Source organism: Cebus imitator, unplaced genomic scaffold (assembly GCF_001604975.1).
Source record: "Cebus imitator isolate Cc_AM_T3 unplaced genomic scaffold, Cebus_imitator-1.0 Scaffold294, whole genome shotgun sequence".
Classification (NCBI taxonomy): Eukaryota; Metazoa; Chordata; class Mammalia; order Primates; family Cebidae; genus Cebus; species Cebus imitator.
This window is the reverse complement of record NW_016107609.1, coordinates 710011-732864: the sequence shown is the minus strand read 5'-3', so window position 1 is coordinate 732864 and position 22854 is coordinate 710011. Positions and strand designations below refer to the sequence as shown.

At 44.5% G+C, this 22854-nt stretch overlaps 1 protein-coding gene across 2 annotated transcripts in view; it reads right to left on the bottom strand.

The window, feature by feature from the left end:
• AOAH (acyloxyacyl hydrolase) overlaps positions 1–22854 on the bottom strand; it is a 192174-nt gene that overhangs the window by 91011 nt on the left and 78309 nt on the right. For both annotated transcript variants that reach the window (XM_017502197.2, XM_037729113.1), the window contains 6 exons: positions 18567–18637; positions 9716–9776; positions 8255–8325; positions 7330–7378; positions 4849–4897; positions 2626–2720 (listed from right to left, as the gene is read on the bottom strand). In XM_017502197.2, the coding sequence (XP_017357686.1) occupies positions 2626–2720; positions 4849–4897; positions 7330–7378; positions 8255–8325; positions 9716–9776; positions 18567–18637 (396 nt within the window). The remainder of the gene's footprint in view (positions 1–2625; positions 2721–4848; positions 4898–7329; positions 7379–8254; positions 8326–9715; positions 9777–18566; positions 18638–22854) is intronic.

Here is a 22854-nt window from a genome sequence, read left to right as displayed (position 1 = left end):
GATAAGTCTGATGCCAGGTGGATTTTCCCTCCTAGTATGTTCCCTGGTTGTTGGTTTGTTGAGCAGGATGATTCCAAGATTTTTCTCTATCCTTGGAATAAATAAGGAAAAGCAGGAAACACAGACAGTCTATTTTATACCCTGGCCTGGCACACAGTGGGGGTTGCGGGCTGAAGATGGATTTCCCCAACTCAAGAAAATACTCTTGCATTACTTACTTAGTCACAGCTTCCTCTCTGCCTGATGTCTTTTCTTTTTCTGCAGTTTCTATTCAATTGCCAGGGCCTTTCCTGCATGCCTATCTTCCCTCTTGTTTTTCACATCCAGCCTTTTTCCCCCGAGTCCCAGAATTTCCCCAGCTGCCTGATCGCTTTGCACTCCTGTTTTCTGCATCACCCAACTTGCAAGTGAGTATGGTCGCTGCATTTTTCTATCAGGTCGTTGTTTCACCTTGAGGAATTCTTCCCTGATTTCTGAGTTCTCCTTTTTTATGTGTGCATTTTCCTCTCCATTATTGTTGAGAACCTGAATATAACATTTTACAAAATGTCACTCTCTTTCCTTCCCTAAACTTTTTTCCAAAGAGCACCATCATTTGTGTTCTTGAGCAGTTTTTATATATATCCAGATGTGTTCCCCCACTTGCCCATCTTTACAGAGGGAGGTCTATGCTTTCCTATTATGGGGTCTGGAAGAGATTCAATCAGAATGTTTGAATTCATATTCAATTTCTTTAACCTAGGAAGAGAAGGTCAAGGAAAAATGATAATTTCTGCAGGTTAACTTCTGGATCAGTTTCAGTTTTTTGGGAGAGGGAAAAGGGAAGTGCGTCCACAGGTGGCTGTATGACAGGGCTTCCCCACTGTGCCCACATCCCTTTCTGGAGGGCAGGGGCACCACCCCCTTCCTTAATGGACAGGGTGGCTCTTGGGATGAGCCTATTGTGGCAATGTGCTCACATTGTGTTACACCATTTTTATTGTGTTGGTTGATAGGGCCATCCAGAAGTAATGCCCCAGAGCTACTGTGTCACATCTGGGCAGGGTGTTATGGGTGTGGCATTTATGTACCCGCTGCCTGGGTGTGTGGCATTCAGACTGCCCTTCCCTGCACCTTCCAGCTCCCACCCTTTGCCACACATTCTCCCCAGATGTTTGCACAATTTGAGAGAAAAATAATGGTCCTTCTGATAATGCAGCAAGTGTGTGCGCAGGTGATGAACTGGGAATATACAGAGTTGTCATTATATGTCTACGTCACATTTAGGAGTCGTTCATCTGAGTAATTCATGCAAATCTCACTTATAGAGGCTGATGTCTGATATACAGTCAATAAATGTTGGTTTCTTTCCCCTTTCTTTGCCTTCTCTGATTCTGTCATTGTTTGCTACTTGCCTTGTGGCCCTCTTCTTGTTTTTTATTAAAAAGCCCTCCAGGAGAGTCTCATTGCTCTTTGGGAATGGATGGCAGGCTTGTCTGTCTTCTGACGCCTTTTGTGGAGCACGGCAGTGGCCATCAGGAGCCGAGCAGCCTGCTCAGCCCAGTGCTTCCTGCTTGCTCAGATAAAAAACAAGCTGGGTCAAATGTTATTTCTATTTCTATATCCTTGAGAAATCACCACACTATCTTCCACAGTGGTTGAACTAATTTATACTCCTACCAACAGTGTTAAAGCGTTCATGTTTCTCCACATCCTCTCCAGCATCTGTTGTCTCCAGGTTTTTTAATGATTGCCATTCTAACTGGTGTGAGATGGTATCTCAATGTGGTTTTGATTTGCATTTCTCTAATGACCAGTGAAGACGAGCTTTTTTCCAGCAATCCCATTACTGGGTATATACCCAAAGGATTATAAAACATTCTACTATAAAGACACATGCACAAATGTGGCACATATACACCATGGAATACTATGCAGTCATAAAAAAAGGACGAGTTCATGTCCTTTGCAGGGACATGATTGAAGCTGGAAACCATCATTCTCAGCAAACTGACACAAGAACAGAAAACCAAGCACTGCATGTTCTCACTCATAAGTGGGTGTTGAATAACGAGAACCCATGGACACAGGGAGGAGGACATCACACACTGGGGTCTGTTGGGGGGTGGCGGGGCTAGGGGAGGGATAGCAGGGGGTGGGGGAATTGGGGAGGGATAACATTAGAAGAAATACCTAATGTATATGACAGGGGGATGGATACAGCAAACCACCATGGCATGCATATACCAATGTAACAATCCTGCACGATCTGCACATGTACCCCAGAACTTAAAATTAAAAAAAAAAAAAACAAGCTGGACAGTCCCCAGAGTGCCTCATCCTGACCTCCATGGGGAAGGCAGCCTGGTGGGCTGTGTCCTTTCTATGCATTCTCCACCTTCTTGACTCCTCACTGCTGCCGTCAGGGTTCCTGGCAGCAGCTGGGCTGAGGCTGGAGAGGTGAGTAGAAGGAAACTTTTGACATTTGTCTAGGACTGAAGTGACTGTGGATATGCCTTTTGTGGCAGATTTTGCTGGAGCGGGAAATTTGCACCTGTTTGGAGTTGGCATCGCATTTAGAGAGAGCAAGGGGAAACAAAAACAAAGGCCAGCACATCTGGAATGATTACTGCCAAAATTACTTACCAAAGACATCTGTGACGCTGTGATCCATTCAGGAGAGATGTGAAAATGAGCCCCAGCTGAGTCTCCCAGCAAAATGATTCCCCTGGGCTGTGAACCTGGGCAGCACAATTTATTTATATTATTTATGCACTCAAGTAGTTTGGAACCTCCAGACTGGAGAGTTATGAGAGCAGATACCCTAGTGTGTATTTCCAGGCACCGAGTGTTATAACAGCAATGCATTACCACTTTTTGCATGTTTGAGAGTGAGGGGCATAGCATTTAGGAGCTGAATGGGACTTCCAGGCCATTGGAGCTGCTGGCTAAGATGTGGAGACTCAGGTGTGTTTGGTGTGCTTCCCAGCTCAGCATAAAACAAACTGCTGTACAACATCATGAGTGAATGATGGATGAATAAATGGATCAAAGCTTTATCTGAAATCAGAAATATGCCCTAAATTTTGGCTCTGGAAATTACTTTCTTCAAAACACACCGATGTCTATTACAATTCACTTTAAGGGTTAATGATCTTATGGAGTGATTTTGATTTTTCAAAGACGTTGTGGTCTTTTAAAGCCCTTAATCCATACGGGTAAAAGCGCTGGATAGACGATTATGGCCGATTAATGGAGAGGCAGAGATAGAAAGGTCTTCATGCAGCCCTGTATGGTCAGAGGTTCAGGATCACTTAATCTAACTCTGAGGTCCATCCACGCGAATCATTCACCTGTGAACACATTCTTCCAAATTCCTTAAGATCCTCAAAGAATCAACTGATGCCTCCCAGAGGCAGAGAGAGGCACCTCCTTTTCCACTTCCAAATGCCTTAAACCGTGCAGGAGGATGGCCTAGTCTCACTGCGTGGACCCGGGGTCTCACCCCTCAGAGCATGGAGGGCCCACTGAGAGACTGGGACACAGGGTCTGGGCGGATTCTGCAGTCTCTGAGCTGGAGGTCTAAGTGTCCTGCTATCTTCAGTACCTAAGATTGATGCTTCTAAAGAAGCAATTCTCAAGGGGTCAAGTTGGCACATTCCTTTACCCCCTGAACACATTGGCAATGTTTGGAGAAACTTTTCTGCTGGGGGTGCTACTGGTATCTAGTGGATAGAGGTCAGGGATACTGCTAAATATCCTACAATTTACCACTTCAGTGGCTCCTCAGCCTGGGCTTCATGGCTACCACTACTTGGCCACACAAATGGGGGCTAAGAAGGCCCAGGACATCCTGGGGAGCACAGGGAGAGTAGGATGTGGGGAATCTAAGAGGCTTTGCACCAGGGCTTCACCTAGATCTGCCTATGTTTCATTCATTGGTTTAATTGTTCATTCGTTCTTTTATTCGTCCAACAAATATTTCTAAACTGCATATATATGTAATAAGCCTTTACATTTTCTTTCCCTCTTCTTCCCCTCTGAGGGCTTAAGGACAATTAGGCTTTAAGTTGATAGAATGCAAAGACGACATACTTTTTTTCCATGAAAACTCAGAGCCAACTATAGCTCTTAGTTAGAATTGAAATCGTTGTTCAGAAAATGCCTGTTGAATGAATGAATAAATGAACGAGGTGATTGTGAAACTGGGGAGAAAAGCATTGCCTAAACATAAAACAGTGATGTTACCATCAAGTGCTGGCATCACCAGGAGCATATTTTCAGTAATGTGTGGGTGGTGAGGTTTCCCCAATGGAACTGGTGGTGCAGATGTTTGTGCCATCTGGGTACTTAGGGCACAGAGTTTTGCTCAGCTATTTTTGGGAAGCCCTCACAGGTTATAGCCTGGCAGTCTCAAGTCATTCAGACCTTCAGATATGCATCTTTAGCCTAGTGGACACAGAGACTCATCCCATCAGTAGAAGTCCAGGTGTCTGACCTTGCAGTGTAATTAGAGGAAAATGCAAAAGATTAAAAAATGTCAGTTATCTCTGCTGCTTGGTTTCTTATCTGGAAAAGTGCTAGATTTCCATTGCTCTTTTATTCATTTTGCAGCCTAATCCTCAAGTAAAAGAGTCAATTACACAAATTGTTTTGCTTTTTTAAGATTCTGCCCCCGTTCCTCCTTTTCTGAACCTTTTAGATCATTTTTTTTTCTGATCTGTCATGAAAAAAATGTAAGTTGGTCAGCAGAGAGTAAATCCTAGCATCGAGCATGTTCTGACTTAGGTGGTCTGCTCGCTTCAATTTGACTCAGACTAGGAAAGAACACTCCCTCGTCGTCACCAGACTGACATCCACAATTCATACCTTCACAGAATTTCTTCTCATATGGAACTCCATCTTTTGGATCAACACCCTTTAAAAGAAAAATGATGCAATTAGCAGTTTGGTTTTAAATTTATGAGATAGATACACTAAATCTCTCCTAAATGGCTTTAAAAGCACAAAGGCAAATGAGTAGACAAAACCCTTTAAAGTCTCTTAAGTCCCTAATTCAACATAGCAGCGCCCCATTTGAGTGAGAAGGGTTTGGGAGGAACTGAGGGTGGGAGTAAAGAGAGAGCCAGACACTGGGACATCTCATTCAAGGGGATGCCGGGTAGAGTTCTGGGAGAGGTGCCTGGACCAGGGGTCTCACCCTTCAGAGCATGGAGGGCTCACTGCGTGACTGGGACACAGGGTCTGGGCAGATTCCGCAGTCTCTGAGCTGGAGGTCTACATGTCCTGACATCTTCAATACCTAAGATTGATGCTTCCAAAGAAGCAATTCTCAAGGGGTTGATTTTGCACATTCTTTTACCCCCTGAGGACACTGGCAATGTCTGGAGACATTTTTTGCTGGGGGTGCTACTGTCATCTAGTGGAGAGAGGTCAGGGATACTGCTAAATATCCTATAGTTTGCAAGACAGCTCCAACAAGGAATTATTCAACCCAAACATCAATAGTGCCCAGATTAAGAAACCCAGACGTAGCATTGGGTCTGTGAATGGGACTGAATTGGCACGGATGGGATATCCTAAAACCTAAAGTTAAAGCTGCCCCTTAGTAGAGCTGCTAGTCCTTGGAAGGATTATTTATAGTATTCCAGGATGGAAGCACTTGCTGATCAGAGATGTGTTGACAAGAGCGTGCTTACTCACCAGTCTCGGGAGCTCCCCCTGCCCATTAAAACATGAAAGAACCTATTAATATCACACTCAACACTGGGGTCCCCGGGACACATTCTGGGCAAGGTTGGACTTCATGGTTGTAAGACTCCCTCTGAATTTATGATGTTGTGGTTCTGTGAGTTGTGCTTCCTCTATGGAAGGGGATAGGTATGAAGGTGATATGCCTTCTCCCGTCACCGATGATGAGCTCTGCATCTTGCCTCCCTCAGCTCATGATGGATTTCCATTGATCTAGTACAGTCTCTTACTTGGCCTTCCTCCTTATATGGGTGGCACACCCTGTCTGCAGCCTGGGTGGGACCATGGAATGAAGACAGGGCATCACACATTGATTAGTCCCTTTTGTCCTCCAACATGACAACTAGACCTGGGTTTTTTAGAATAAGAGCTAACTTGGGGATCTTGTCACCTTAAGCTCTCTAGGGGAGATGTCTTCTTCTCCATGAAAAGGCGGCGTGACTAGGGACTAGGGTGAGTGGCGTGGGCTGGGGCACAGCCATCTGCCATGCCTTCCTTATCTTGGAGGACATGGGACTGGAAAGCATACAGCAGGTGACTGTTGGTGCAAGCCTGCGCTATGAGTGTCCTGGAGAGAGGAAAATATTTACAGAAACTTTTTCCTCTTCATTGAAGCAGATACGTGAAGCAACTATTTAGAGGCAATTTAGATAATTTATTTAGGTAGGTGTGCAAATGACTGCAGTTTTTGCATTAATTACAAAGACCACAATTACTTTTGCACCAAAATAATATCTTGAAGTTAGGGAATCTTAAGCTTCAGGGCCCATCCCAGCCCCCTGCCCATGTGAGTACCGGGAGTGACTGGGAGCTATAGAGTATTCTAGGTGGAGAGGGGAGGCCAGGCAGAAATCCGAACACGTTTCCATGTAAACACTTCCGGTAAATCAGAAACAAGATCTCAAAAGAAAGGGAACTGAATTTCTCAGACTCCAGGAATTTATTAAGATTTTTTTGATTGTTTTAAAAATTATTCATTTTCATATTTGATTTTGTATTTTTAATTTGATATTCTTTTTCTTCATGAGGAACCCTGAAATCATGTAAGCTTAATACCCCACAAACTCGAGTCTCTTTCTGTGTTAGTTTTGGTTTTCCTCTTTTCTTCCTTTTTCTTTCCCTGGAAGCTGCAAATCCATCATTCATAGGGAACTAGGACAGCAGCATTAAATGCCTTAAGGTGTGAGTAGTAGGGTAAATACTGGGTAATTTCTGCTCTGCCTGGCTAGGCTTATGAAATAGAAAAAAAAAATGGCGGCAACAAAATAAGGACAGCATGTGGCTTCCTCCAACAGCTGTGTGGGCTGCTGTAAAACTTTGTTAACACCACTCTTCACTTAATTTCACACTGTTCAAAACAGTATAAAGAGATTAGATGTCGGTGACCTTAAGCAAGGCCTAAAGGAGCCATGACTGAGAAAGCCTGCACTCTCATGACATCGTTGACACTCTTCACATATTGTCAGGATTCTAAACCCCATTTCTAAGCAGCAGGAAAAGAGCTGCTTGAGGCTGTTACAGGTTTCCTTGGATCTGTGATGAGTTTGGGAGAGGGAAGAACACAGGAGAATGGGGTTCAAGCTGAATTTAGTTGCTTACCCAAATGCCATTACAATTTGAATCCTGATGGACATCCCAGTTGTTTGGCCTAAGAAGAAAACATTAACATTGGTCTTTAGTATAGGCTTGTCTCTCAGTGAATGTCAGTTTTGGGTATGCATGCGTGAATGAATGAATGCTACATGAAATGCCATGGAGAGACAACAGCATTCTTCATAGAAGAGCGTCACATCCCACTGTGTGTTGTGACATCAGAAGCCTCCATTCAGCTTCCTTACTTTAACCTTGGTTTGGGATATTTTCTGGGAGCTCTGGACCAAAATCCTGTCTTTTTCATCATTGACCATATTCATGGACCGCATTGTTGTGGAATGGCGCCGATGAACTTAACGAAAAATCTGCATCCCATTGTGCCCCTAAATGCCCAAATAACTGGTTAACTTAATGCTTTGATACTGTAGTCACAACAAAGACGAGGGCTGGCATACCTGTCTTTTGATATCAGAGATGCAATTGAACATCAGCCCACGGCTAATGTATGACATGTTTTCCATTCATTGGAGGCTTCTCCTTACTCCCAGGGGGACAGGCCACTATTTCTGGGTCCAATTCTGCATGGAGGACTGATACAGAAGGCTGGATAAATGTCTACAATAAGATAATCTGTTCACTTGACTGCTTTTCCCAATTGACTGTAACCTCAAGGAGAGGAGATATATTTCTATTTTGTTTACCACCCAGCATGATGCAAAGTGCTTGGCAAATTGTAGGTCCCTGATGAGCATTTCTTGGACAAATGAACGAATGAATGCTGTTCTTTTTTCACTGAGCTTTACTTCAATCAGAACATGAAAACCTCTTCTCTCTGTAAGTGGGAATCCCCTAGGCTGGGGGAAGGAAATGTACCTCTTGCCTTCTTTTCTGAAGATAATTTTAAAAATCAGCAACCAGCAGAAATAGTTACCTTCTGCCTGGGTACACTGACTCGTCGCTGTCATTACAATCTCTCCCTCGCCAGTGATAGCCCCGCAGCGTCTGAAATTGAAGAGCACACACAGGAGGGGTTCAGCCCACTTTGATGTTATCCACGAGGAAGGTTAATCAGAGCTGTCTGAATGGCATTGACATCCACAGTTTTTAATTCAAATTCAATCTAGGATCACTAAAGAGCACTAAGAAAGTTAAGATTAATACAATAAGACATGCTGTGTGAAGTGACGTGTAATATAACACCAGGGCCAATAACAGGTGGTAGGGTGTGTACATGTGTGTTGTGTGACATTGAATGTTTGCCTATATGTGTGTGTGTGGGGTGCATGTGTGTGAATGTGAATGTGTATGTGTATGTATGGGGGCATGTGTATATGCATGTGTGTGTTTATGTGTATTCATATTGTAGATGTATGTGCATGTGTCTGTGTGTACATGTGTTTGCTCATGTATGTGTGTCTACAAGCACCTCCAGAAACAGCAGACCCATCTACCTCCCCCAAATCCCTCTATTAACCATCAGTCCTCTCAGGCTGTGAAACAATTTGCCTATTGGGCCAAATTATTAATTTTGTTGGAAATTCTAAAGTCTCTAGCCAAATGGTTAATTATGTAGGTTTAAATATTTGACCTGAATGATTGGAATCAAGAGTTATGATAATGTCAAATAATATTTTTATTTCCTCCTTTCCCAAGTAGAATATATGAGATTTTCCAAACTTTTGGGAATTTGTGACATGTTACTTGTTTGTTGGCTTTCACAGAGAGAATACTCTGACATTTTAACTGTTCTGAATCAAATGCACACACACTGTTTAAAAAGTAACCTAAAGTAGATTTAAGAATTTCCGAAATAATTCACAAAACCTTTCAAGATAATTATAGTCCCCATGGAGAATTCCAGCTGGCAATGGCAACAAAACCAGTCTGGACCTAAGATTTACTTCAATGGCTTGTGTATCATCACAATGCTACACAGTCTGTTAAAAAAAAAAAAAAAAAAAGTGAAATGGGCTGAGTGTGGTAGCTAATGCCTGTAATCTCAGCACTTTAGGAGGCTGAGGTGGTCAGATCACTTGAAGTCAGGAGTTTGAGACCAGCCTGGCCAATATGGCGAAACTGACTTTACTAAAAATACAAAACTCAGCCAGGTGTGGTGGTGTGCACCTGTTATCCCAGCTACTCAGGAGGCATGAGAAGCACTTGAAACCAGGAGGCAGACATTGCAGTGAGCAGAGATAGTGCTACTGCACTCTAGTCTGGGCAACAGAAGGAGACTCAGCCTCAAAAAAGAAAAGAAATTGTGAAATGATGTATTGTTCATCAAATGAATAATGCATTCAAATGAAATTCAGCCTTGTCTTATTAAAGGAAAGAAATTTGTAGGAAGCAATGTGATATTAGTGAACATCTGGTTATTTCTAACAATACTTACTGGGAAAATGCTGTATTTGTCTGAATCTACGTCTTTGAATGGCACAGACCGTTCTATAGCTCTAGGAAAAAGAAAACAAAACAATTGATGAGCTAAGAAAAAAGTAGCAATGTTGGTGAAAAGAAATAGACATTTTCTGATATAGCTGTGTTGAGTTTATGCCACAGCAGGCCATTCTAAACAGAAAATTAAGAGTCTATGTGGTATCAGAGAGAGCCAGCAAAACTTTGCCAATCTCTGCTCTTCACCCAACAGAACTGCTTTCTCTCTGATATTAACTTGGCCTGTACAAGGAAGTGAAAGAATTGAATTGAAATTTTAAAGGGCAAGGGGTATCGATGTTGAGATTCCCAGGAAATATGAGACAACACTTTGAGTCCAGTCAATGAACTCAGCACTACAAACTGAATTTTTGCCATTTTCCGCATTCTGTTATAGAATCTTTTCTTCACATTTTACTCTTTTCAGTCACTTATCCTGAGAATCTTGATCATTTAGCGGATATTAGTTGACAACTTTCACTCCCGTTCATGAGTCTGGGAAGCCAAGGACCCTGATGTGATGACTAAAGAAATTCATGCCAAAGCCATGGTCATTCTTTGAGGGGGGATTTCCCCTTTGGAATCCTCACTACCAGATTTTTCCCAGCTTCTAAATGTCAAACACAGCCTCGGGTTTAGGAAAATCACTTACAGAGCAGCAGAATAATGCAGTCATATGGCAAAGAGACAGGAAAATAGGGTCTGGAGGCAGGGAACATACGGCCGATTCACACTTCAGCTAAAACAGGAAATATCCTCTCCATAGGGCATATGCCATAAATGACTTTGCAACTTTACTTCATCCTCTTCATTTACATAGGATGTACCCCAAGTAGAGGGTATTCAAATTCACAAAAAGCCTGTAACAGGGCCTTTGAGCCCCTATTCTCAGGCCCGCTCCCACACTGTGGTGTGTACCTTCATTTTCAATAAATCCCTTCATTCCTTCCTTGCTTTGTGCATTTTGTCTAATTCTTGGTTCAAGATGCCAAGAAACTGGACACCCTCCGTCATTAACAGCAAGATGAGGCTTTCCTTGGAGCCTAGAATTTAGAGTGAGTAACACAACCTTTTATAGGAATTACTAAATAGTCTTTTGAATCAAGAGCATCTTAACAGTTCTGAGAACCTCAAGGCAAATAAATGCTAACTGCCACCCTGGAGCCTGTCTTATGAACTCTGGGATGTGGCAGAAGTTTAGCTTATAGGCCTCTTCGGTCCAGCACTGAAGGGCACTGTGCTGGTTATATTAGCCTCTAGGGTTCTGCAGCCTGTATTCTGCTCTGTACTGTTCTGCTGGGAATTTTGCAAAATACACTTACCAGGTTCCCTTTGGAACTGGAGCTAGCACTGATGGGCAGAGAGAGCAGGAGGAGGAGAGGAGAAGTTGTTTTCTCTCTCTTTCTCTGTCTCTCTCTGAATGTTCCCTTTGGTGACTCCAGCTCTAGTCATTGTGGGCCCAGCACCCATGGGTGGCCCCTCATCCATGGCTCCAGGACTGGCCGATGTGGCCTCTTGTTTTGCCCCCGGCAACCCAGCAGCAAGCGGCCTCCTAAGCCTGAGAACATCATCTCCTGTGTTTTGCTTCCTCTGTTCCGCTAGGGATGCTGGCTGCCTCCTGTCGTGCTCATAGCTGGGTAGCCTTGCCTTTCCCTTTGTACTCTTTCAGTCTTTTTGACACTTTTTAAACTGGTACCTTTTATTAAATCCTCTCTATGTGAGATACCTTGCACAGCTCTGTTTCCTGACTGGACCACTCAGAGGAGGGCCCTGGGATGTGTGAGTGCGGGTTAGGGTACTCAGAAAGGGTAGAGAGTGTGGGGGGTCAATAGCCACTTGGTGGACCCAATGAAGACAGAGCTTCAAGCTGATGTCTCATTGCTAGTCCTTCCTATATCCCTGCCCTGGGGAACAGAGGAGGCTGGAACCCTGAAAGGACAAGGCAGCAAGCTTCCTCTTAGGGTCCCCAAGAGGAATTATCCTTTTGAATTCAAGTGCTCTTGCCAGATACTGAGTTGAGCATGGTGGTTCAGTAAAGACTCTGGAGTCAACAGTTGGAATCACAGCTCCATCCACCACTTCCTCACCAACTCTGCAATTCTCAGAAAGTTATTTAACGTCCCTGAGCCTCATTTTAAAATCTGTAAAGTGTGACTCCTGTCAGCTCCCTCACAGGGTTAATTGGGAGGACTAAGGGAAACCACATGAAAAGCTCCTGGCATTGGTCCTCACGAAGTGCTTGCAGCTGTGGTTATGAGCTCCTGCGGCTGGAAAGAGGAAATTCACCTTCCCCTTCCATTTGGGGTGGGGGGTTGAACAGGGCCAGAGACAGAGCCACCAGTGGGAAATTAGAAAGGTTCTACTCGTTGACTGCACACATCCACACTTAACAGGGAAAGTGAGAACCAGCCCTGTGGAAGGTGGAGATGGTCCAGGAACAATTCAGGTGTGGGCTGTAGACAAATTTCACCCCCACCATCACCCACACCTTGATTTTCCCGTGGCAGGAGCAGAGGGGAATGGAGCTTCCCCAGTGGGCTCAGATGCTGTAATGCTACTTTCCCTCACGCAGGAGAGGAGCCAGGGCAAGATCATCCTTGGGGTCCTTCCTGCCTGATGCTCCAGCGTTTTTAGATCCATCCCATTCCTTGTCTACTCTGAGCAACAAATGCTTTTCTCTCACTTTAATCATCTGTCAAGAAACCTGGAAAAGCTTGGACCAAATGACATGCAATCATCCACCGTAAGTTGTGGCTGTTAAGAAAAGTTTTGGAAAGGCTTTGAAGATCACATTTTCGGTGAGACTAGGCAATTTTCCCCATATATGTATTTGACCTCTTGGACGGCGTTTATTTTTCTAGTTGAGAAAAGGAAGGTAAAGAAAGAGAGCAAAAGCAAGGGACAGAGAAAGACCAACAGAGAGGGGGCCGGGAGAGAGAGAGAGAGAAAGGAGGGGAGGGGAGGGGGAGGAGGGGAGGGGAGAGGAGGAGAGGAGAGGAGAGGAGAGAGAAGAGCGAGAGAGAAATGGTGTGGACCCAAATAGCCATATTTTCAGCCTGAGAAAGAAAAAGGTGCTGGAGGAAAGGTCTCATTTAGGTCTCATTTGAGTGTGCATCAAAGCTATCCCCACCCACCGTTGTTATCTTGAGGGTGAGAGTTTGTCCTTGAAAGAAGGAACGAAGAATGGTCTCTAAAATTGGAAAGCTGATTTATTAAACTTTGTCTGCTTACTTTAAAGCCTCCAAGTGACTGACCAAAGCCATGGGTACTCAAAGTATCATAAACTGCAGCTTGTGTAAACTCTACAGTCCCTTCTTCGCAGCCCCTAAATTTTTTTCAACTTAGCAACAACTTCATTTGGTGGCAAAACTTGACCTGAACTGATATAGGGCAATTTGTAAACTTTATCATACTTAGTGTGAAAATTCATACATTTCACTCCAAAATACAAATATGATTGATCAAGAGGTGCCGGGGATAGCAGGTAAGTTATGTATATGTGCTATTACTTTACTAGAATATAATAATATCTGAATTTCAAATCATATCTGGCTCCAAGGCTTTTTTTTGTTTGTTTTGTGTTTGTTTTTATAGAGACTGGGTCTTGCTCTGTTGCCCAGGCTGGTCTTTAACTCCTGACCTCAAGTGGTCATCCCACTCTGGTCTCTCAAAATGCTGAGATTACAGGCATGAGCCAATGTGCCTGGCTACTCCAAAGTTTTAGATAAGGCACTGTTGACTTTTACTAAAAAGTATTTCTGCAAAATTGCATCTGAACTTGATACCTTCTGTATCCTTAGAAATATCTAGTTGTATGTTGAAATGTTCACGCATTCCTTCATTCCTTCATTCCACAGGCGTTTGGGGAGTCCCTGCTGCATGCCAGGAATCATATTAGATACCAGAGATGGGTACAAGTCCTGAACTCAAGGAGCTTGACATGGGCAAGGAAATTAATGCATCAAAAGGTAATTATAGTCCTACATCAAAAATGCTGTAAGAGGTTGTGCATCTAGAGAGGAAAAAACATTTCTAACTCTATATGGGAGAAGAAGTGATCTTAAGGTGAAACCTAAAGGATGAGACAGCATTTTCAAGGCAAGTAATTGGACTGAGGGCATCGTAGTGGGAAGGAAAAGCCATGAGAATTCCTTTAACACAGCTCCAGGTTCTGAAATTAGACTCTCTGGGTTTGAATCCCAGGTATGCTGTCGCCTTGTCAGGTGGCCTTAGGCAAATTATTTAATCTTTTTGTGCCTCAGTTTTCTCATTTGTAAAATGGAATCAATATCATTATTTCTTAGATACAGAAAGCACTCGAAAACAAAACAAAACAAAACACACGAGCTCTTACTGTTATGTGCAATGGGAACCTTGATTGCAAAGATGGCTCCTCGGGTGGACAGCAGGAGTCAGGTGTCTGCTGTCATCACGGTTTGATTTCTAGAGGCATCCCCAGCCCAATCCATGGCCCCTCTTCAGATGTTCAGGCTTCTAGCCACACGACATTCTATCCAATTACCATGCAGCCTGGCATCGCCCACTGCCCCTGATCTATACCTGCTTGCCAGATATCACCAGGTATCAGGTGAGTGGGCTTGGTCCAGGGAGCAATTGTAACTACAGCTAAATGTTATTAATGACACAGTATTGAGCTACTCAAGTTCAATCTCCCTAAAATTATTTCATGAAACTGGGGCATTAAGGCAAAGGAAAAATAGTGAGAATGAATCTCCATGTGTGCCTGCCTCACATGTGAGTCCCAGGTAGCTCTTGAAGGCTGGGCGTGGGTTGGTTGCATCTGTAGGTGGATGTGTTATGTAGGTCTCTGTCAAATGAAATGAGAACACAGTAGCCATGGAAGGGCACACCTGCCTGTAGACATGGCTTAGCTTGGAGGTGGGGGCAGGACCGCTGTGGGTGGAAGGAGCAACGTATGGGGAAGGAGGAGGCTAAAAAGGAAAAGAAAATAGTGTTGAATTAACACAATCAACACGGGATAGGGTGGTTTGCATGTATTGATGTGAAATAATGTGAGGGTTTCTGCATATAGACATTAAATAAAAAGAATAGATTTTTAAAAAGGGGATTCTCCTGACTTACCACTGTTGAAGTAAAATACAGACATTGTGTAGGCACTGTGTATCCTTATTAAAACAGAACTCCAAAAAACTCGATCACCCTGTGGTCATAGCTGATAGCTATACATTTATTTTCCTGGTAAAGTGGTGCTTTTTCTTTATGTAGTCCCTCATTTTCACTGAGCTGCTCCTATTAAGAATGGGATCCCTGCTCTCCAGGAGCTTATGGGTGGTGTGGGAGACCAGTGGGGAGGCAGGGATTGAAGAATGGGATGAGGAGGAGCAGGCACTGAGGAGCTGGGGTCACTGAGGGGGAGCTGAGGGCACCAAGGAGTTGCCGGGGGCCCAGGAAGGCTGTGCAAATGACTGAAGGTGGCCTGGGAGCTGGATGCATCCCTGGGGAGGGGACACCTCAAATGAATTTTTAAAGCATTAGACCAAGTGAGACAGAGGGCAGGTAAGGCATTCCTTCTGGGGGAATTTTATCAAAGGACTATGCCACAGAAGACAGGCAGGTCTTGTCTCTACCATGTGAGGACTCCATGCTAGTGGGTCAGGCATCTAAAACCTCCTTGTTCCTCTAAAGTGTAGGACTAAGGGTTGAGGGTTCAATGGGATGCAAACTGTTGGATTCAAAGGTCAGATTTGTCCATTACCAGAGCTGTGACCTTGTGCAAATGATTTTATCTCTTTGGAAAGGAGATAATAACAGTGCTCACCTTAAATAGTTGGATTTGCAACAGTTTTGGGGGCATAGACAGCACCAGACAACTTTCAGTTATCATGATTATTACTGAACCATGGATTGCTTTGAAGAATACATGAGACTGCATGTGTATGTATACGTGCTCTGTAAGTCATAAAGCACTGAACCAACTGTGACCTGCTGCATATGACACTTGAAACACAGTGATTTTTAGAAAGAAGGAAAACACAGTTTTTGCTTTTTCGTAAAAGAATAATTTTCCCTTTAAATTGGACCAAGAAAAATCCCTGGCCACTGATGCTCTTGAATTCAATTTTTCAAAGGTGGTTCAATTGAAGAGTTGTCACTTTGACCCTGTTGGGTCCTGCTGGGCCACATCTAACACAGAAAATACAATAATGCATTCAGCAAGGAGGGGGCAGGGGTCTCCATTTAATGGGAGCTAGGCATGATGACATGACTGGGGGCCTGGGGAGCTGGCTGCATCTCAGCCTTCCAGCATCTTCTTTCATGTCTGATATCTCCCCTCTACTCCTCACATCCTAATGCTCTCTGCATTCATCCCCAGTCATGAAAAGGGGTGTTGCTACCATTTCTGGGACCTGCAATGGCACTTTGCACAGCCAGCTTGCAGGGGCTTATGCCAGCAGATTGATCAGGAAGACTTTTTAACTGTTTAAAGGCTCCGAATGTGGGTCTGAATCATAGCCTCCTCCTCTCCCTAGATGCTATCACAACAGACGAGAGATGTTCAGTGGATTTAGTGCTCAGGAAACTCATGAGATAAAGGATGGCAGAAGGAGGAAAAGTGCCTTTGTTAGGGGTTGCATTGTGTTCATGAAAAAAATATGTTGAGGTCCTAAGCCCTGGTATCTGTGAATGTGACCTTATTTGGAAACAGGTTCTTTACAAATGCAATCGAGTTAAGATGAGGTCATTGGAGCAGGCCCTCATCCAATAGGACTGGTGTCCTTGTAAAAGGGAATGACAGACACCCAGGGAAGATGGCCAGATATGAAGATGAAGGCAGAGTCTGGAGCGATGCCGCTGCAAGGCAAGGTATGCCAAGGCCTCATGGCCACCATCGCAAGCTAGGGAGAGACAGGAAGGATTCAGCTGGTGTCAGTAGGAGCATGGCCCTGCTGCCATTTCGGTTTTGGACTTCTGGCCTCCAGAACTGAGAGAGAGTTGATTTCTGTTGCTCTAGGCCACCTAGTTTGTGGTGTTTTGTTGCTGCAGACATAGGAAGTGACAGCTTCTCAGTCCAGGTGTGCAGCCTAATTCTCACCTCTGTGTGTTCTCGGGTCTAACTATCCACAAGGCTGGACTAGCACAGGCTAAAGTAAGAGGAGCTCCTGCAGAAGAGGAAGAGTAAAAGAAGCAGGGGCTGGGGCAGCCTGTGTGGTTAAATAAATATCTTGCAGCTAGAGAACATTATTTCGAATAATTAAAGCATCCCTTGCATGTGTAGCATTCTCAGTCTTGCACCTGAACTAGAGGGCAAGCGTTGGGGTGGACATGGACAGCCGGGAGTCTAGGTGTGGGGTCTAATGGCCTAAGAATTCCTTGGAAAATTTCCAAGAAAACACAACACTATCCCACCAGGTTTGGGGCCAAGGAACCTGGACTTTAAAAACTTTCAAGATGATTCTGAGGAATAGGCAGAATTTCATTGTACTTTAGATTGGGGAAATGAGGCTCAGAGATATTAAGCGGCCCAAGTTTTCAGTCAGCTCAAGAAGCAGCGTTGCAATGGAGTCAAGAATATGTATGTTCACAAAGAACACATTAGATCAAATACACCTGGGGGTGTATCTTGGGTCCTCAGTGGCCCAGCAGAAGTTACTTCTATAAGGCTCAGCTTCCTTCTCTGTGAAATGGGAATAATAATAACCTTTACTTCATTTTGTTGTTGTGGAAACGAAGTGAGGAAACATTGAAAGTTCAGCATCTGGCACCTAGAATGGTGCCCATATACCTGATAGCAGCAAAGCAGCAGCAGTCACATTAGAAGTAGCTTGGTGGGATGGGCATGGTGGCTCACACCTGTAATTCAAGCACTTTGGGAGGCCAAGGCAAGCAGATCACTTGAGGTTAGGAGCTCAAGACCAGCCTGGCCAACATGGTTAAACCTCATCTCTAGTAAAAATACAAAAAATTAGCAGGGCATGGTGGCGGGCACCTGTAATCCCAGCTACTCAGATGGCTGAGGCAGAAGAATCATTTGACCCCAGGAGGCAGAGGTTGCAGTGAGCTATGATTGCGCCATTGCACTTCAGCCTGGGCAACAACAGCAAAACTGTGTCTCAGAAAAAAAAAAAAAAAAAAGAAAAGAAGAAAAAAGAGGTAGATTAGTGGAGGGTAGATCCCATGCTATTTTGCCTCTGAGTCCAATGCCCTCTGAGGACATTGTTTTACCCTTTAATATTTTGAACAGCAGTTACTACAACAATGTGTAGCATAACCCAGACTCAAAATGGAGCTGGAGCATGGACAGGAGGGCGTGGGAATTCTGGACGGTGTCTGCATTCACAACCCTATTCCTACATATCTGAGCCAGATTTCTCATGTAATAGTTTGGGCCCTGTGAAAAAACAGTTGCTGTCTGTCCAGCCTTGCGAGTGCCTTGCACTGAAGATGTCCAGAGTTCTTGCCGTGCCCAGTTGCCCATCCTGGTCCGGACCTCACACAGCAGGGAGGGGCTGTTTCCCGGTGTAGGGCAGTGGGCACCTCACTGGCAGGCACTGACCGGCAGCGAGCCTCACTGTGGGCTGCATCCTAGCCTGGGGCACAGATCAAGCTTTGAGATGCAAAGATGCTGGCATTCGGTTTATTTCCCAAACGAGTGTGTTCAGAGCTCATTTGTCTTCTGGTTTCTGTGCAAGTCATGTTTTGAGAACAAAACACCTTCACCTTCAGGGATGCCTTTTAAGTGTGAAGATCATTTTAGTCATTAGAAAAAGGGGACAAGCAACGATGTTATTACACGCTGGTGCTCAGGAAGGTGGAAATTGTATACATACAATTTAATTTTCTGGCAGATCTTGGCCAAAAACGGGAGTGAACAAATGTCAGAACCACTTCCAGAGTATTTCTGGGGAAACAAAAAAACAATAGAAAGACAGATGTTTAGTTTAAGGAATGGTTCCCCACCTTCTAAGGGCCCCTCTGTACTTGAGCTTTCTGGATCCTCCTTCCTCTAGAATCCAGCCCCATTTCACTTCTCTAAATTTACCTCTTGTTCCTGTCCCCACCATCTGTATCCATGCCATGGCCTGTGCCTTTGCTCACCGGGCTCCTCAGCCCAAAGGCCGCCCTCCTCCTCTCCTCCCAGCCAGCTCTTCCCAGCTTCCCAGCCACCCTCGAGCTCCACCTTGTCCCAGGAGGGTCTGGCAACAGCATTCCTCTACCCAGGTGCTTTAAAAATAAAGGACATTTTCAAACAAAATAATTTCATCTTATTATGGAAATAAAAACTAAAGGGAGAGACACAATCTGGGGCCTGGGAGGAAGGAAAGCCCCTTCCCCCAGGGAGCAGAGAGGTGCGCAGACCAAGCTCCTCATGCTTCCTGAGCCATAGGGTTCTAGACAGCGATTTCTATGAGACTCCAGATGTGAGATACACTAGAAGCCCTGGCATTTTACCAAACAGTGCTTTTAGAAAGACTGCAGTTTCCACAATGCTTTCCTCAAACTAAAGAAGAAGAAGACAACAGGGTAGAAAAGTTAGGCACCAGCATTTATCAATGAAGGGAGAGAGACTGTGAATTCCTTCCAGCCCAGAGTCCTTCAGGTGGCTATGAGGTGTGTTATGGGAATTGGTGATATTTGACCCTGGCAGGAGAAAATTGGCAACCATTTCAGGATATAAATGAGGTACTTAAGGATTTCTGAGATGCCTGCCCTGATTTCTAGGAGGAGAAATAATCCTGACTGGTGGCCCAGCTCCACAAAAGACGTGGAGATAGACACTGTCCTTGTCCCCAGCTCACTGTCAAGCGGAGGGCCTGGGTGGACAGCCCAGCTCTGGGTACACCCTGTGGGGTCTGCAGAGGCCAAGGCAGTAACAGGGGTCTCTAGGAACCTGGAGGAGGATGCAGATGACCCAGCAGTGAGGCGGGATGGAGGCAGGTGGGGCGGAAAAGAGATGGCCTGAGGCTTTGTGACTCACAGTGCGGGCCACAGTCTTGCTAGAGATGCTCATCCTTGCCTTCCACATCCCTACCTCAGGTCTGCTGAATCAAAATCCCTGGGGTGGGTCCTGGCAGCTTATGCCTTCATAGCCCTCCAAGTCATTCTGATGCCCACTAAGGCTTGAGAACCACTGCCCAAGGTCCTTGCCATTCAAGGTGTGATCTCAGATGAGGAGCATCAGTGCCACCTGGGAGCTTCTAGAGATACAGAGTCTCGTTCCCTGCTGCAGACCTACAGAATCAGAATCTGCATTTTAACAAGGTCCGTAGGATGCACACTAACACTGAAGAAGCCTGGCTCCCGGTGGAGGGAGCACCTGAGCAGTGCTGTGGAAGTATGAGAAAGTTTGCTCTCTTGGGGGAATGCCAAACATTCCCACCTGGCGGGAGCATCGGAGTGGCAGAATACAGTGAACCATGGAAGGAAGGAGACAGGACCGGGAGCCTGGAATGCAGCGCCACATGTTACCCTGAGGACTGTGGGGAAGCCATGGAGGTGTCAGGCAGAGGAATCAAATTTGTGTTTTGGAAAGATATCTCAAGGCGTGGGGTGATGGTCTGGAGGAGGATCATTTGAGATAAGAGACCGTAAGGCCCTATCTCAGGATTTCAAACCTCGGCGCTATTGCCATGTTGGGCAGAGAGTAATTCCGTCCTTGCTGTGCGGGCTGCCCTGTGCACTGCGAGATGCTGGCAGCATCTCTGGCCTGTGACCTCCAGATGCCAGCAGCACAAATCTGCCTCCAGACACTGAGGTTTTGACCCCTTCCTCTGGTTGCAGCCAACTAAAAACACCTCCAGACACTGCCAAATGTCCCCAGGGTGGGGGTGAGGGGCAATATTGCCACAGATTGAGAAGCACTGATGTGAAACAGGGTGGAAGAGGGTGATGGCACACAGAAGGGGTGGTTAGAAGGGTGACTCCAGAGACTCAGTAGCTGACTGAGACCAGGGTTGTGGTCACACTGCAAAACAAGCACCAGCATAAGCTTCTACCACATGATCGATGGCACTTTGGAAGTACAGACACTATTTGACATCCAGAGTCCAAAGTCAGGTTGCATTTGAATGTTTGAGGCTCTTTTAATATTCAGTTTAGTCTGAAGTCCTTGGTCTAATTCTCCTAACCACAATGTAGATGTTAACACTGATAACAACCAATGTATTTAAAAATGTATATGAACAGTTTTATAATTACTACACAAAAGGTACAATAGAATGCAGTTGTATAATTACACAGCTGTTTGCGTTCAAAATTCAGCCTGGTGGCTGCAGCTGCCTTTGCCATTCATTGTGTAAAAATTGGGGTTAGGAAATAAGTGGCAGATGATGTAGGGGCCCCTAGAACTCCTCCTGCTTAGACAGAGGTTTTCATTATCTGGTCTTTTCGTTACATAGTATGGGAAAGACCACTCTTCTCTTACAATTTACTTGCAAAGAGAACAGAGATGGGCCCCGAGCAATACTGTATGGGTCTTCCTTGCCTATTTGCCAGCCTCCTCCTTTCAATTTGAACTTTGCTAGATAGAGATAAAATGTGGGCTGTTATTAACTCAGCAATACATTTAAAATATTGCAACTGGCTGCATCTAATCCCATCTAAAATGAGAGTCTCAAATCAGGGCTGTCCCTGGGGATAGGAGTCATGCAGCATCTTTGCTTTGCAATCTATTTAACCAGATTCCTGAGCTTCCCCACACCAGGATGTCAAATGAATGCAGAACAGACAGGGGCTGAATAAAGAAAAATGGGCTGAATGGGGCACATGGAAAGTCAAAGGGGGAGAGTCATCACTCTTCTGTACATGGCCAAGCTGAAATTGAATTTCTGTGTGACCAAGTGCTTTACAATCCTTGTCGTGTATTATATTACCTGGATTTAATTGGTCTGGGGTGGGGTTTGGACATCAGCAACTAGTAAAGGCTTCCCAGATGATTCTATCGAGCGGGTGGGTTTGTGATTGGGGCTGTCATTTAGAGCTGCACAGGTTGTCCACTGTACGATTCCAACATCCACATAGCCTGTGATATAAATGGTGCTCCCCTAAGGTTAGCACTGAGGAGGCCTTGCTGAAAACTACTGGCCTGGTAGAAAAGGTATTGAATGTGGGGATAGCTAGCTCTGGATTTAAATGTGGGGTTTCTCACTTACTAGCTATGTGGGGTGAGCACATAACCTACCTGAGACTCAGTACTCATCTGTAAAATGGGGTTGATAACAAAATACTCTGTCTACTTTGTAGAAGTGAGAATTAAATGATTCCATAACTCAGGTTCTGTTAGATATTCAATGCTCTGTCAAATCCATGAAATGTCCCCTCTAGGAGCCTATCCAGGCCTCATTGAGATCCAGGCTTTCTCTGGAATGTTTGATTTCCTTCAATAATGCATAACTGTTTCCAGGTCTGAATTCTGACTGATAGGCTGTGCTGAAATGATATGCAACCTACTGAGTGCAGCTTTCTGTGCTCTGGCCAGGTCTGCAGTCATGTCAGCCATCACGGTGGAATTAATTGCAGCCAATACTCTCTGAGCAGTTTTTTCAGAGATACTTATTTGCATTTTCTGATTATTTTTTCCTTGATAGCTGTAATCTGGAGAGCAAATTGGTGGAGGTTTCAGAAGAGTATTTTTATTGTTGAATTGTTTAGTAGAATTTTTTTTCACTTCTCCCAAGTAATTATTGGAATCCTGCTCCATGAATTATGCTTGCAATTCTGGTGACAGAAGTAAAAAATTGTAAAATCCCAATTAGGAGTTAATGCCAAGCCAGTTTTTGCTAGTGAAGTAAACAATGTCTGGAGAATAAGTTCTTAGGAGTGTGTTGAGAAGAATAAAATACATGTTGTATTGTTCTCCATTTCTGCTCAGAATTCTAAAGGGGGTCGTCAAGCGTTTTCTACGGTGTTTCAATATCTTATTCAACAACTTAAGCAAATTGGCTAATCAGGCTACTGTTAGCCCTTAATTATTCATTGAATTAAATAATGATTGACAATGCAGACATTGTGATTGATTAATCGATTATGTAGAAATGTCTACATATTGCCACTTAACATGTATTTATTGGCCTTGTTCATCAAAACCCATATGCTCTCCGTGAGCAGGGTTGCCAGATA